The 12,640-nt window shown below is 37.5% G+C and overlaps 2 protein-coding genes across 2 annotated transcripts; both read right to left on the bottom strand.

Moving 5' to 3' along the window:
• Positions 1 to 264: 264 nt before the first annotated feature.
• LOC141647454 (large ribosomal subunit protein eL31-like) lies at positions 265 to 2,704 on the bottom strand. Its single transcript, XM_074455633.1, has 3 exons — positions 2,593 to 2,704; positions 2,375 to 2,486; positions 265 to 752 (listed from the first exon to the last, which is right to left on the bottom strand). The coding sequence occupies exons 2-3, from the start codon at positions 2,455 to 2,457 to the stop codon at positions 473 to 475; spliced, it is 363 nt and encodes a 120-aa protein (XP_074311734.1). The 5' UTR covers positions 2,458 to 2,486; positions 2,593 to 2,704; the 3' UTR covers positions 265 to 472.
• Positions 2,705 to 4,209: 1,505 nt separating this feature from the next.
• LOC141648878 (uncharacterized) lies at positions 4,210 to 4,650 on the bottom strand. The gene has a single exon (XM_074457587.1). It carries the CDS (start codon positions 4,648 to 4,650, stop codon positions 4,210 to 4,212), a length of 441 nt encoding a protein of 146 aa, XP_074313688.1.
• Between the last annotated feature and the right edge of the window lie 7,990 nt (positions 4,651 to 12,640).

Below are 12,640 nucleotides of genomic sequence, written 5' to 3'. Positions count from 1 at the left end.
TTTTTGAAGATTAGTCACTCAACAGTCAACACAAAAGACCCCCTTGCTACTAGAGTAATTATATTTTCTTTACAAGTCGCGCTATATACTAAAGTTTATTAACGTTTATTTGATGATTTAAATGCCCCTGATGTGTACTTAAAAATATATCAATAAATACATTCAATTGATTGAAATGAAGTAAAGTATTTAGTTCATTAAAATGTCAAACACCACAGGTACTCATTAAAAGATGGAAAGAGCAAACGGCAAAGGCAGTGCCAGTAACAAAAAAAATTAATAACTAACAGTAGCATAAAAGCGACAGCAACATCAGGAAGCCACTCACTTCGGAGGAATGGAGTTTGTGAGATTTGATCAAGTCGTTACTACGGCAAAAACAAAATATAGATCCATATGGTACCTTAATATCCAAAACACGAAAAACAAACATCTCAGAAAAAGGATTCATTTCTATCTAAACACCCGACATTCATTCATCGTCATCAATGACCTTGGTGCCCAAACCCTTCAAACCTTCAGCTGGAATCTCGGTGACTGTGACAAGAGAGTAAAGCTCTTCCTTTGCATCTTCATCATCGTTTCTCTTACGTGCAATGCGCACTCTGATTCTCCTGGGTACACTGCGGATACCTCTGCACCAGATTTGCTTGTTCAGCTTGACATCAACTCTGACATCCTTGGTACCCATTGCTTTTTCAGCAAACTTGCGGATCTCCTTGATGGCATTAGGGGCCTTCTTTTTGAATGTGCTGCATCAAAGTAGAGGTTACAGCTCATATAAGCGATCTTGTTTCATTGAACACTAGAGGTCAAGTGTAACAACTACACAGGTCACATAACATCTGATGACAAAGAAGGAGATTTAGTAATATACTTCAGGAAGTGAATTTGGTTTAGCAAGCGCTAAGCCAACCACGGAATGAAAGGTAACTAAATCACATATAACATTAAATAATCGACGATCAACTCAATCAAATGCCATCAAAAGATGGAGCTGACATCAAACCAATAGCTTCACGCCATAACTCTTGCTTCACAATTATTAACTATACCACATTTTCCGAATGCCTCCACTTATGGGAACCAGGGGGTACGGCAATAACACTCGCAGATTGGCAAGGAAAGGTAAGGTGTCACGAGATGACTCTAAGCCAACTGTGACAAAGGGGTAGGATAAAAACACACTCACACCAATGGCAAGGTAAGGCGTGAGAAATAAAGAAACATATCCATCTGTCGCAAACTGCACACACATCTAAGACGTTTTATATTTCTCCACAATGAAAAGTTCGTCTAGAATGGTATCAACCAATTGTTACTTGACAATATAACATGTAGCGACAAGTTTATGAGCATTTCCCGTTAATAAGTTTGTATTAACAGGCCCGTTATCAGTTACAAATTTAGAAAACTAGGTTTAAATTTGAATCAATCCTTCAGGCAGATAATGATCAATACAAGAAATATAGACAAACGTCAACAAACCAAACAAGATGCAATTCCGGGTCCAATACATTGTCATCTCTGCTTCATTAACAATAATTGCATATCGAAATACTATTTATACGCTGTTCGGTCGACAGGATCACAAGACACGCTACATCAAAAGGCCAATGTGCTAAAGAGGAATCACTCTGGTATCAATACGTAGTATACTAACTACCATTTTACACATAGCGATCTAATAGAGACCCAACCCCTAATCCACGTATCTAAACATCAATGTCAAATCTTTAACTCAAGCACTACATTTCGCTCTCGATAACAATGGGCAGAGGTTAAAAACTAAAACTTTCCCTATACTTGGTAGAGACACAGAATCAAACAACATAAAAAGTAAATCACAATCTTTCCTTACAATCAATTAGAAAAACAAAAACATAAATTTCATCAACATATTTCAACCAACAACAAACCAAATTACACGAAAAATACCCAGTAATCTAACATACACAGCGAATAAAATAACCGAAACCAACCTACATCCCAGAAACTCATAATAATCTTAATAAGCCTAAATTAAGTCCCAAATCAACACAAAAAATCATGCCCAAATCATGAAGAAAACCCTAATTATAAAATTATCATCATTCAATAGAAAGACGCAATGAATCAAAAAACCCAAATCAACCCACATCCCAAAAACTCATAATAAGTCTAAATTAAGTCCCAGATCAACAAAACCAACAAAAAAAATAATGACCAAACCATGAAGAAAACCCTAATTATAAAAGTATCATCTTTCAATAGAAAGACACAATGAATCAAAAAACCCAAATCAACCCACATCCCAAAATCAACAAAATAAACAAAAATCAACGAAAACAAATTATGCACAAATGAGGAACAAAAACCCTAATTGAGAAAGTACCATCCATGAAGACGTTTGTGGAGGTTGATGGTGTACTCCCTAGTGACGACCTCTTCCTTCCTTCCCTTAGTTTTCTCCACCATTTTTGTTCTTCCAAGCTTTACACTTAACCCTGCATTCAACAATGTCAGATTGATCAAGTGGAATATTAAAAGATTTATTGAAAAGTGATGGAAATTTGGGAGAAATGGAGTGAAAGAGTGAAAAGAGATTGAAACCTTTTTTTTCTGGATAATACAGCGGCGGCAAATGGAGCGAACAAAGGAGTTGAGCTAAATGTTCGTGTGTGTTAAATAGGTCGATTTTTGTGTCTAAAACCCTAATCCCCTCCAAAATAATGAATAAAAAAAAACGTTTTTCTTATATTTACGGACGTACCCCTAATGTTGTGTTGAGCATAGGCCAAGTAATCGGGTTAAGCTTGGTTAGGTCGATTCAGGCTGGAATCTCTCGGACTTGTAAGAATTTGGGTTAGGTTTGGTCAAGTCGGGTAATTTCGAGTCTCTTATTTTCTAGATTTAGGAGTTGTTTGGTTACCCACTAAACAATGCAGGAACTTAAATTCATGTGAATTGCAAAATGGGTATGTTGTTTGGTTACCCCAATTCACATGAATTGGAAGTTCCCATGAATTCCAATTTCTCCACAATGGAGAAAGTTGCTTACCTAGGCCCCCTAGGTAAGTTAGAATGCCTACATGAATTGCACTTCCTCCATGACAACCAAACAATTTTTTGCAATTCACATGAATTCCAAATTCACGTGTTTTATGACTTCCTAGGCAATACAAATTCTTATATGCAACCAAACGACCCCTTAGTTGGAGGTAATAAACAATGGGTCTAACAATAAACATTTGGTGTCGTACATAGGTTGCGCCTACTTTTGAAAAAGTGTCCAATGGGCTAATATGTCTTGTCCAAGCTCGTTAAAGCGTGCTTACAAGTGTTCTCCATATCCACCCAGTTTAAACGAGCATACTTGTCCATGGGCTTGTGGTCTTGCGAACAAATACTTTACATCAACTTTCTTATAGGACCGTCCTATAGCATAGGACGGGTCCAATAGGAGAGAATGACCCAAATAATATGATGCTAAATAAAAACTTATGTAAACAGAAAATGAAAACCCCTATTCCTTTTATCACTGATATACACATACTCTACCAATCCATCGCAACAATAAACTACGCCTATGTCCTTATCAGCGCCGACTCGTCCACCGCCTTCACAGTCCCCGTTCTTACCGCCACCATCAATTCCAGCGCTTCTGTCATGCATCGCCTCCCCATCGTCGCGATGTCGTTTTCATTAACATTGTTCGGCACTTCATCCCTTTCCCTTTTTCCATCATTTTATTAAAACTAAAGATGAAAATGATGTCAATGCCAATTACTTAGGGTTGGAACTTGATTTTAAACTTTTAAACTTTTAAAACTTTTTGACTAATTGTTTTAACTTAAATACCCATGTTTATGATGAAAACTTCCAATTTAAAATTGAAAATTATGAGTTTGATACTATTTTTTTTTAAGTAGTTAACTCACAATTTTAACTACCCATATGCATAGTTAAACTTCTAAAAAGATTGAACTTCAAAACTCATTATCTTTTTTCGGTAAAATATAAGTAAAATATATTAAAAAATAAAACATTATAATTTCGGTGACATAACAGCCCACCACCAAGTTAACCTTTTATCAAACGGCCCAACATCAAAACCTATCTCAATTTTTAGACAACAAAACAAGATATAAAATTTGGGGCAACAAATCAAATCGACGCTACAACAGACAACCACCCCTCATTCGATCTTCATCTTCCTTTTCTCAATACCTAGATCTCAATTTGCATCTGCCTCAACCAGCCCCGATCACAGTCATCAATCACTCCCTTTATCACACCCGAGATCCTTGCTCTCATCTCAGTTTTGATATTCTGGGCTACTTTCTCTGGGCGATTCAGTTTGAGCTCAAACTTACTCAGATTTCGTTGTCTCCAAATGTTGTATATAGTCGCATTGAGAATCACATTCACAATCCCTTGCTTAAGCTTCGTCCCAGTCCCTCGAGTTCTCCAATCTGATAGACCTTGCCTTGGAAGTGGTACCCGAATCCAATTCTCAATTTCTCCAATCACTTTCCTACTATAATCGCAAGAAAAGAAAAGATGGTACAAATTCTCCTCTACTCTACTGCAAATGAAACAGGTATCCTCATCTGCAACCTCTATGCTCTTCAGTTTTGCATTTGTGTTTAAAGCTTTGTGTTGATACATCTAGGCCATGAATGCATGTTTAGGTACAGTCCATTTGGTCCATATGTATTTATCCCACTGAACTATGTCCCTCTTGTCACGCAGCCATTCATATCCCTTAGCTAGTGTATATTCCTTGCCTTGTTGAGTGGGCCATATATTAATCTGATATGCTCCTGCCAACATGTCTTTCACCTTACACACTTTTCGTCAGTACCAGCTAGTGTCTGTTTTAGGAGAATAACTCTGCCAGTCAGTCCCCTTTATATAGATGGTAGACACCCACTTGACCTAAAGATGGTCTGACTTTGAGCTAATCCACCACACCAAATTTCCTATAGCTGCTTTATTCCACATGTTGTCATTTTTGAGACCCAATCCCCCTTCCTTATGTGGCATGCAAATTTTCTCCCATGAGACTAGAGGAGTTCTTAGATGCTCAGCTCCTTCATCCCACAGAAAACACCTGCAAATTCTTTCAATTCTAGCAATGACTCCACTAGGGAGAATGAACATAGAGGCCCATTAATTATGATAGGTTTTGAGAGCCGCTTTGATGAGCACCAGTCTTCCAGCATAAGATAATTTTCTTGTCCCCAAACCCCTTATCTTGGTCATTAGCGTATCAATTATGGGCATACAATTATTTGCACTAAGTCTGGTTGTCTTTATAGGCACTCTCAAGTATTTAAAAGGGAGTCTACCTTCAATCATTCCTGATATTTGTAAAATATCAGTTTTAAACCCATCTTTAACCCCATTAAAATAGGCATTTGATTTCCCCTTGCTCATATTAAGTCCAGAAGATTTAGAGAAGGTAGAGAAAGTTCTAAGCAGAATCATAATAGACTTAACCTCACCTTTGCAAAATAACAATAAATCATCTGCAAACATCAGATGAGTAAGCTTCAGAGGCCTGCAGAGAGGATGGTATCTAAAATCAGGATCTTCTGTAGTATAAGCCAAAAGCCTGGATAAGTACTCCATACAAATTGTGAAAAAGAGAGGAGATAAAGGATCCCCCTGCCTTAATCTCCTTTTCCCTTAAAAAAACCAAACATGTCTCCATTCAAATTTAGAGAGTAACTTGCAGTTGTGACACATTGAAGAATCCATTGTCTAAACTGCTTTGGGAACTTCAGTGCCCTCATCATGTGTTCAAAGAACTCCCATTCTATAGTGTCATAAGCTTTTTGGAGATCTATCTTGAAAAGACATATAGGGGAAACAGATCTTCTGCTATACAATTTGATGATATCTTGGCATATTAATATGTTTTCCATGATGCTCCTTCCTTGAATGAACCCCCTTGAGTATTAGAGACTAAGTCAGGAAGGATAGGAGCCAATCTGTTGCATAAATCTTTGAGATGCACTTGTAAATCACATTACAACAGGCAATGGGCCTGTACTGAAGGACAGGTGTAGGTCTATCCACTTTAGGAATGAGAGTGATCAAAGTAGCATTGATTTGTTTAAGCAAGAGTCCAGAGTTAAAGAAATCTAAAATTGCCTCAGTTATATCATCTCCCACAATATCCCATGAATCTTTATAAAATTTGCTAGAGAACCCATCAGGCACAGGAGCCTTGTCATTGGGAATGTGGAAAAGGACCTCTTTAACTTCATCTTTAGAGACAGATTGCATAAGAAAATGTTTATGGCTGTCATTACATACCTGACCTCCTTGAACAATCCTGTAATTAACCTTTGTAGTCACAGCATTAGAACCCAACAACATCTCATAGTACTCAAGGAAGGCCCCTTTAATGCTCTCATCATCAGTACATATCATCTCCTTATGGTCCTTGATCTGAGTAATAAAATGTTTATTTCTCCTAGCTTTAAGTACCCCATGAAAGTATGCTGAATTCACATCTCCTTCCTTGATCCAATGAGCTTTGGCTTTTTGTCTCAGAAATTTATGCTTTGCTTCCTGTAGATTTTTGCATTTTTGCAATGCCTCATATTCTTGTCTGATTAAATCTGTATTCCCTGGAGTCTTAACTAGTTCTTGCTGCAAATTATACAATTGAGTCTGAGCAATGTCAGCATTAGTTTCAATATCACTGAAATGATTTTTATTGATCTTCTTTAAATCTGGTTTTAAGGCCTTCAACCTTCTGACAATGGAATACATTTTAGTACCTTCCACCCTTTGTGACCACACATTTTGCACAAACTCCAAGAAACCAGGAGCTGAACTCCACATATTATAGTATTTAAAAGGCCTATTCCTAATACCTCGGGCTGATTGTTGTTTTACCAGTCAAGGATTATGATCATACAATGCTCTAGGGAGAAAATTTGCAAAATACCCTGACTTATGAATCACCCAGTCCTGATTAACCAAGAATCTATCCAACCTACTATAGATCCTTGTTTCCGGGGGTTGTTTATTACTCCATGTATAAAAAGCATTTGTAGCCTGTATCTCAGTAAGACCACATCTATCCAAGCATTCCTGAAAAGGTTAAGTTTCTGCAGCAGATACAGTCCCCCCCCCCCCCAATTTCTCATGAGCTTGTAAAACACAGTTAAAATCTCCACCTAGTGCCCAAGGCCCCTTCATATTGCTGAAATTTTTTTGTAGGCTGGCCCACAGGAGTTCTCTTTCAGCCACCGCATTAAAGGCATAAACAATAGTGAGAGCAAAATTGGTCTGGCTGATTTTATCAAAAATCATCATATGGATAAATTGTGCATCATACTCCAAAAAATGAACATCAACTATATGAGGCTTCCACAAAACCCATATTATTCCACATTTATGATATGCATTATTTGTGGATATACTCCAGTCTTTAAAAATCACATGAACTTTATTCAAATTAGAAGTTTTAACCTTAGTTTCTAATAAACCAAACAGAAAAATATTATAAGCATGTAAAAAACTATTAACTAATCTTTGTTTATCTTCCTTATTCAACCCCCTCACATTCCAAAATCCTAGATTAATCATAAATTCAGAAGGGGGGGGGGGCATTACCATTTAGACTAGGCTCCTTTGGTGAAGTCAAGGCTTCCATATATGTAGAAGATGTAGGCATATGTCTTTGATGCTCATCTAACCCCTGCTTTGTAAGCTTAACTTGCCTAACAGGAGACATTGAACCTACATGTATCTGATGAGTTTTGTTTACAGGAGCAGGAGTAAGAGCTATCTGATTCTCTACTTGTGCTTCCTTTGGGGGACTTGTTATTGGTTGCACCTGCTCAGGAGCCTGATTCATCACCTGCTTAGGTGCCTGATTCATCACCTGCTTAGGTACCGCTTTCTTAACTGGTCTCCAAATTTTGTTTGACACCACGGGTTTTGATTTGGACTTCTGAGTTCTGCAATTGTTAGTTTCATGCTCTATCCTCTGACACTTAGAACTTAGGACATGTTTTCATTCATACTCATACTCAACCTCAATTTCAATCAGATTCTTCTTTTCATCAAGAAACTTAACACACTTTGGAAAGTGCTACCCTAGTTGTAGTTCAACCATGACCCTTGAAAAACCAAGTCTCGTTTTTTGTTCAGTAGCAATATCACTCTTGATGAACCTGCCCACAAGATTAATGATCTTTTGTAAACTAAGCCCCCAAAATTTGAGAGGCAATTTATGTAACCTTATCCAAGCTGGGACAGATTTGACCTCCTCCCTGATCAATTCCACTTCAGGAGTCCATTATTTGATCACCAAAGGCTTATTGTCAAATAAACAATAACCACCTTGTAACACTGCCTGTTTCATTTCATCTGATTCAAATCTTGCTAAGAACACTCCATTAGGGAGAAATGATATTTTATCAATCTTATACTGACTCCATATTCTTTTCATGAAGCCTTCAAGGATTTGCCAAGGAGGATTTGCCCCCACAACAAAGCCATAGACGGCTTGCTTCCAGTATTAAAGTTCATCATTGACATCCTCATCTGATAACTAAAGCATATCAGCTGGGTTCTGCTCAATCAATTCCATTACCTTCCTCCAATGCCTCTGGTACCAGATCTCTTCCTCTTCATTAGAGTCCTGATCACTGTCCTTAATGTCCTCCACAACACCATCTGCAATGTCCAAGGCAGGGATTCCATTGATATCATGAATATTCCTCTCTTTATGAGATTCCTCCACATTAGGTCTTTTCAATATATAAATCTTTTGACTTTGTATATTATTTGTAATTTCTTTCTGCCTAGAGATGGATTGACGTAATGATTGTGATTTGCTTGAAGAATTTCGAGCCATAGGGCACAAAAATCCACAGACTTTCAATGGCGGCACTTCAAAACTCATTATCTTAAGTTGAAAACTCAAGTTTAAAATATTGCTTTATTTTGTCATATAAGGCTTTTAGGTTAATGACTACCAATTTTAGTTTGAAAACCAAAGATCTAATTAACGAGTTCATGGACGAGGTAAATATTTGTGTGGATGGTTGTAGTCGGTATATGAGGTTAGAGCAGTAGTTGTCATGTATTGGTGGCATCAATGACTTGGAGGTTGACACTTAAAAGAGACACACTGGTGCGATACTGGGACGAGGGAAGTTAGGGAAGGAGTTGGTTTCTCTTCATTTTTGCTGTCTGTGTAGTGTTTTGTATTAGGCTTTTAATTAATGGACTGGTCTTATGTTAATAGACCATCCTATTGAACACTTTGTGATTATAACTATTTTTTGTGATAAAATTAAGGCTAAAAAATACGCATAGTATACACGAGTTATATAAAACATCGCAAACTTAACATATACAAATTCCAAGTTATAATTTTTTTTAAAGGAAACTTCGAAGGGGAATCATTGCATTAAAATAGAATGACGCTCCACCATACAAGTAATATACAACGGAATCGTAAACTACCAACTCCGACGACCCTTAAGCCATGGGCCGAAGTGAGCAAGCTTATTGTTTTTTCCTACTCGTAAACTTAAAACACACACTTAGAAACGAATTACAAATTAAATAGATATCATCACAAGTCACTTCTTCCCATCGACATTCGTTGCAAATCTTCAAATACCACAGCACAATCACTCTCCATTTCTATGTCCTGTTGTCCACTCTTTCCCGCTACCTGCAAACCATGCCATAAGCCCAACGCTTCCGCCATAGCCACGTTCATTTTGCTTCGATTATATGCTGCGTAATTGCACACCACAACACCTTGCCATACTCATCTATTTCGACACCTTCTGATAAGGTTATTTCCAGTCGTTGGCCTATCAAAATAAATCCTAAATTACTACTAACTTGTAGCTAGTGGCAAGAAAGGGTCGAATCCATAGAGAGGCGAGTTAATTAATCTAATTTGTTTATATCTAAGTTTGTCTTAAAGGTAACAGTTTTATGGGGGTTTTGATTGGTTTGCTAAAAACTAATTACGATGTAAATAAAGACAATATCAAATATATTAAAAGAGTCTAGGGATCGGGTTCACTAGGTAGTCATCCAAGGGTAAGATTTAATTCAATGATTGAGCAATTTATATTGTCAAAAGTCATATGATCGGTCGATTCTAATATGTCTTTTTAGATCTAAGCTTAATATGCAATCACTATTATTAAGTCGGTCTAATTCAATTATCGTGGCCTATACTAGTCTTAACCCGGTAGGTGAAAATCCTAGTTTATATAAGACTAATTAATCAATTCTGATCAGTAATTAATAAACTAGAAGTAAGACGATAATTAAACAACAATCAAGAGCAATTTAACAATCAATTTAGAAGTTAACCCTTTTCTAACAACCTAGATCCCTTTCACCCTAGATTAAAGGCTTAGCTACTCATACTAAAGGGAAGAACAACAATAGTAATAATAAGAAACATGATGAACAATAATAAAAGATGAATAACGATTGAATAATAATTATTGAAGAAAGATTAGAAACAATACCGTAATAATAATGAAGAACAAGCTTAGATCCAAAAGTAAGAATAAAACTATACTAAACTAAGAGTATTTGACAGTTTTCTAGGGTAATTCTACTGTAGCTGCGGAAAATAAAGCGTAGAATAAAATAGGGTACGATTTAGGTATTTATAGTAAAACATAACCAACTTAAGGAAATTGCGGAAAATTCTGGAAATAATATGAAGCAAATACATCAAGCCATTCACCCATTTCACCCGGTTTTGGACCATCCTCTAATTTGAGGTCCAACTCCAAAACCGTCTAAGAACATATGGCATTTTATAGCCTAGGACTCTTCTGCGATGAGTTTTGAGTATTTTTGCCTAGGGCCTTTGTCTTGGAAAGGTGATAATCATAGAGAAAAGCATGAAACAAAACCGGGTGGCTCTATCTTACACGGTTTGTAAGAGGAAGGTACAAGGTCGCTTTCAGGTCACTTTCAACCTTCCTAAACTAGCCAAGACAACCCCAAAGCTTCTTTTTGCTGCTCTACAACTCTTATACAAGCTTGGCCGGACCCCTTGATGCTTCCAAATGAGTTTACTCTATGTTTAATAATCATTATCTTATTAGTTTACTTTCCTTGTTTTTAGCTTTTGATTTTCAACTTGTGTAAGGTCCTTGGGACCAAGCTTTGCAAAGTTTTTGTGGGTCTCTATGAGCCCTTAGATTAGTATTTGAATGTAAGGTGGAGACTGATTTGCTTGGACTATAAAAGCAAAGCTAACCTTAAGCAAAATTCAGATTTGATGAAATATAAACCAAGTTGAAACATTGATTTCTTCTAAAATTGTTCTTTGCTTAGTGCTTGAAGGTGTGGACATGGGCCCACCTGCGTATGCCCAGCCGATCTGTGGACAATGGCAGCGGTCTTTTTTGAAAGCCACGCTCGGCGGCGTAAAGGTGCTTTCGACCGGATCGTTTTAGATCGGTCGGTTTCGTCTCGGTAAGGGTCTCGAAACGATTAGAGATGTTCGGAGTCGCCACCAAGCATTTGTGGGATGCCTGGAACCCGTTCTAATTCCACTTTATACCTCGGTCAAATCGAAGCACAAAGCAACGTTTGACATAGGTACTAAAGATAAGGAAATCGTCCCTCTTTAGCATCATCCTATCTCTAGAATGACTCTCGTACGCCCTGGATAAGGTCGTCCACTATCCAAAGTTTCTGAGTAAGAGGTGAAGGTACGTATTGGGAAGCCCTTTAATCAGACACCCAATCCCGCCCACTTTTAGCGGCCTCTACTGATCGATCTTGGTTGGTTGAATGCAAAAGTTGATAAAACGGTTTAAATGCATGAATGCGCATCCAATGATTTAAACCTAACATGTGAGAGCTTTCTAAGTCGGTTGATTTAATCCAAGTATCAAGTATAAGATGTCGAGTTGGATTAATGGTTGATTTGCATGCAAGACGGAAATTAAACATCCATTTACCGTATTAGGTTTAGGGTGCATAACATGATCCATTTGTCTTAGTAAGGCATTTTGCAAATATGGTTTGAATAGTCATCTGATCCGTCCTATATCCGGGTTAACCGGAGTCGGGATCGTCCTAGACTAATGCTGGAAGGGAACAGGCCCTGTACCAGACGGCTATAAGAGGCGCGAGCCAGCCGGCGATGTAAGGGGCCTCCCTCTGGTTTTGAAAATGAGAAATGGGGAGCCTTTTTAGGCGCGAGTTAGCCCACGGTTTATGTGCCGTGTTCTGACCTTTTAGAAAACGTTATAAAACGTGTTGAAAATGGGTATTTGAACCCGGTTTAGTTTTGAAAGGGTCGTTTAGACCGCATTTGTTGATTTGAAGAACTAGACTCGAATAATCATCATTATTTGATAATATTCGGTGTCGGGTTCGATTTGTCAAACTTGACATGAATAGTTTTGAAAATGATTATGGACTAATTGTTTTAAGTCCATTTTGAATGTAATTAGTTGATACTCGTCATCGTACCCGGGTTAAAATCCGGCATGGTATGTAGAACCAAGGATGATTTTGTGTTGGTGACTAATATGTTTGTTTGAAAAATGTAAAGAAATGAAATAAAAGGCTTTAAAATACCTTCTAAATGTTATTAACCAAATATTATCACCGAAACACGGATTTA

This window comes from Silene latifolia, chromosome 3, assembly GCF_048544455.1.
Source record: "Silene latifolia isolate original U9 population chromosome 3, ASM4854445v1, whole genome shotgun sequence".
Lineage (NCBI taxonomy): Eukaryota > Viridiplantae > Streptophyta > Magnoliopsida > Caryophyllales > Caryophyllaceae > Silene > Silene latifolia.
This window is presented reverse-complemented; position numbering and strand designations above follow the sequence as displayed.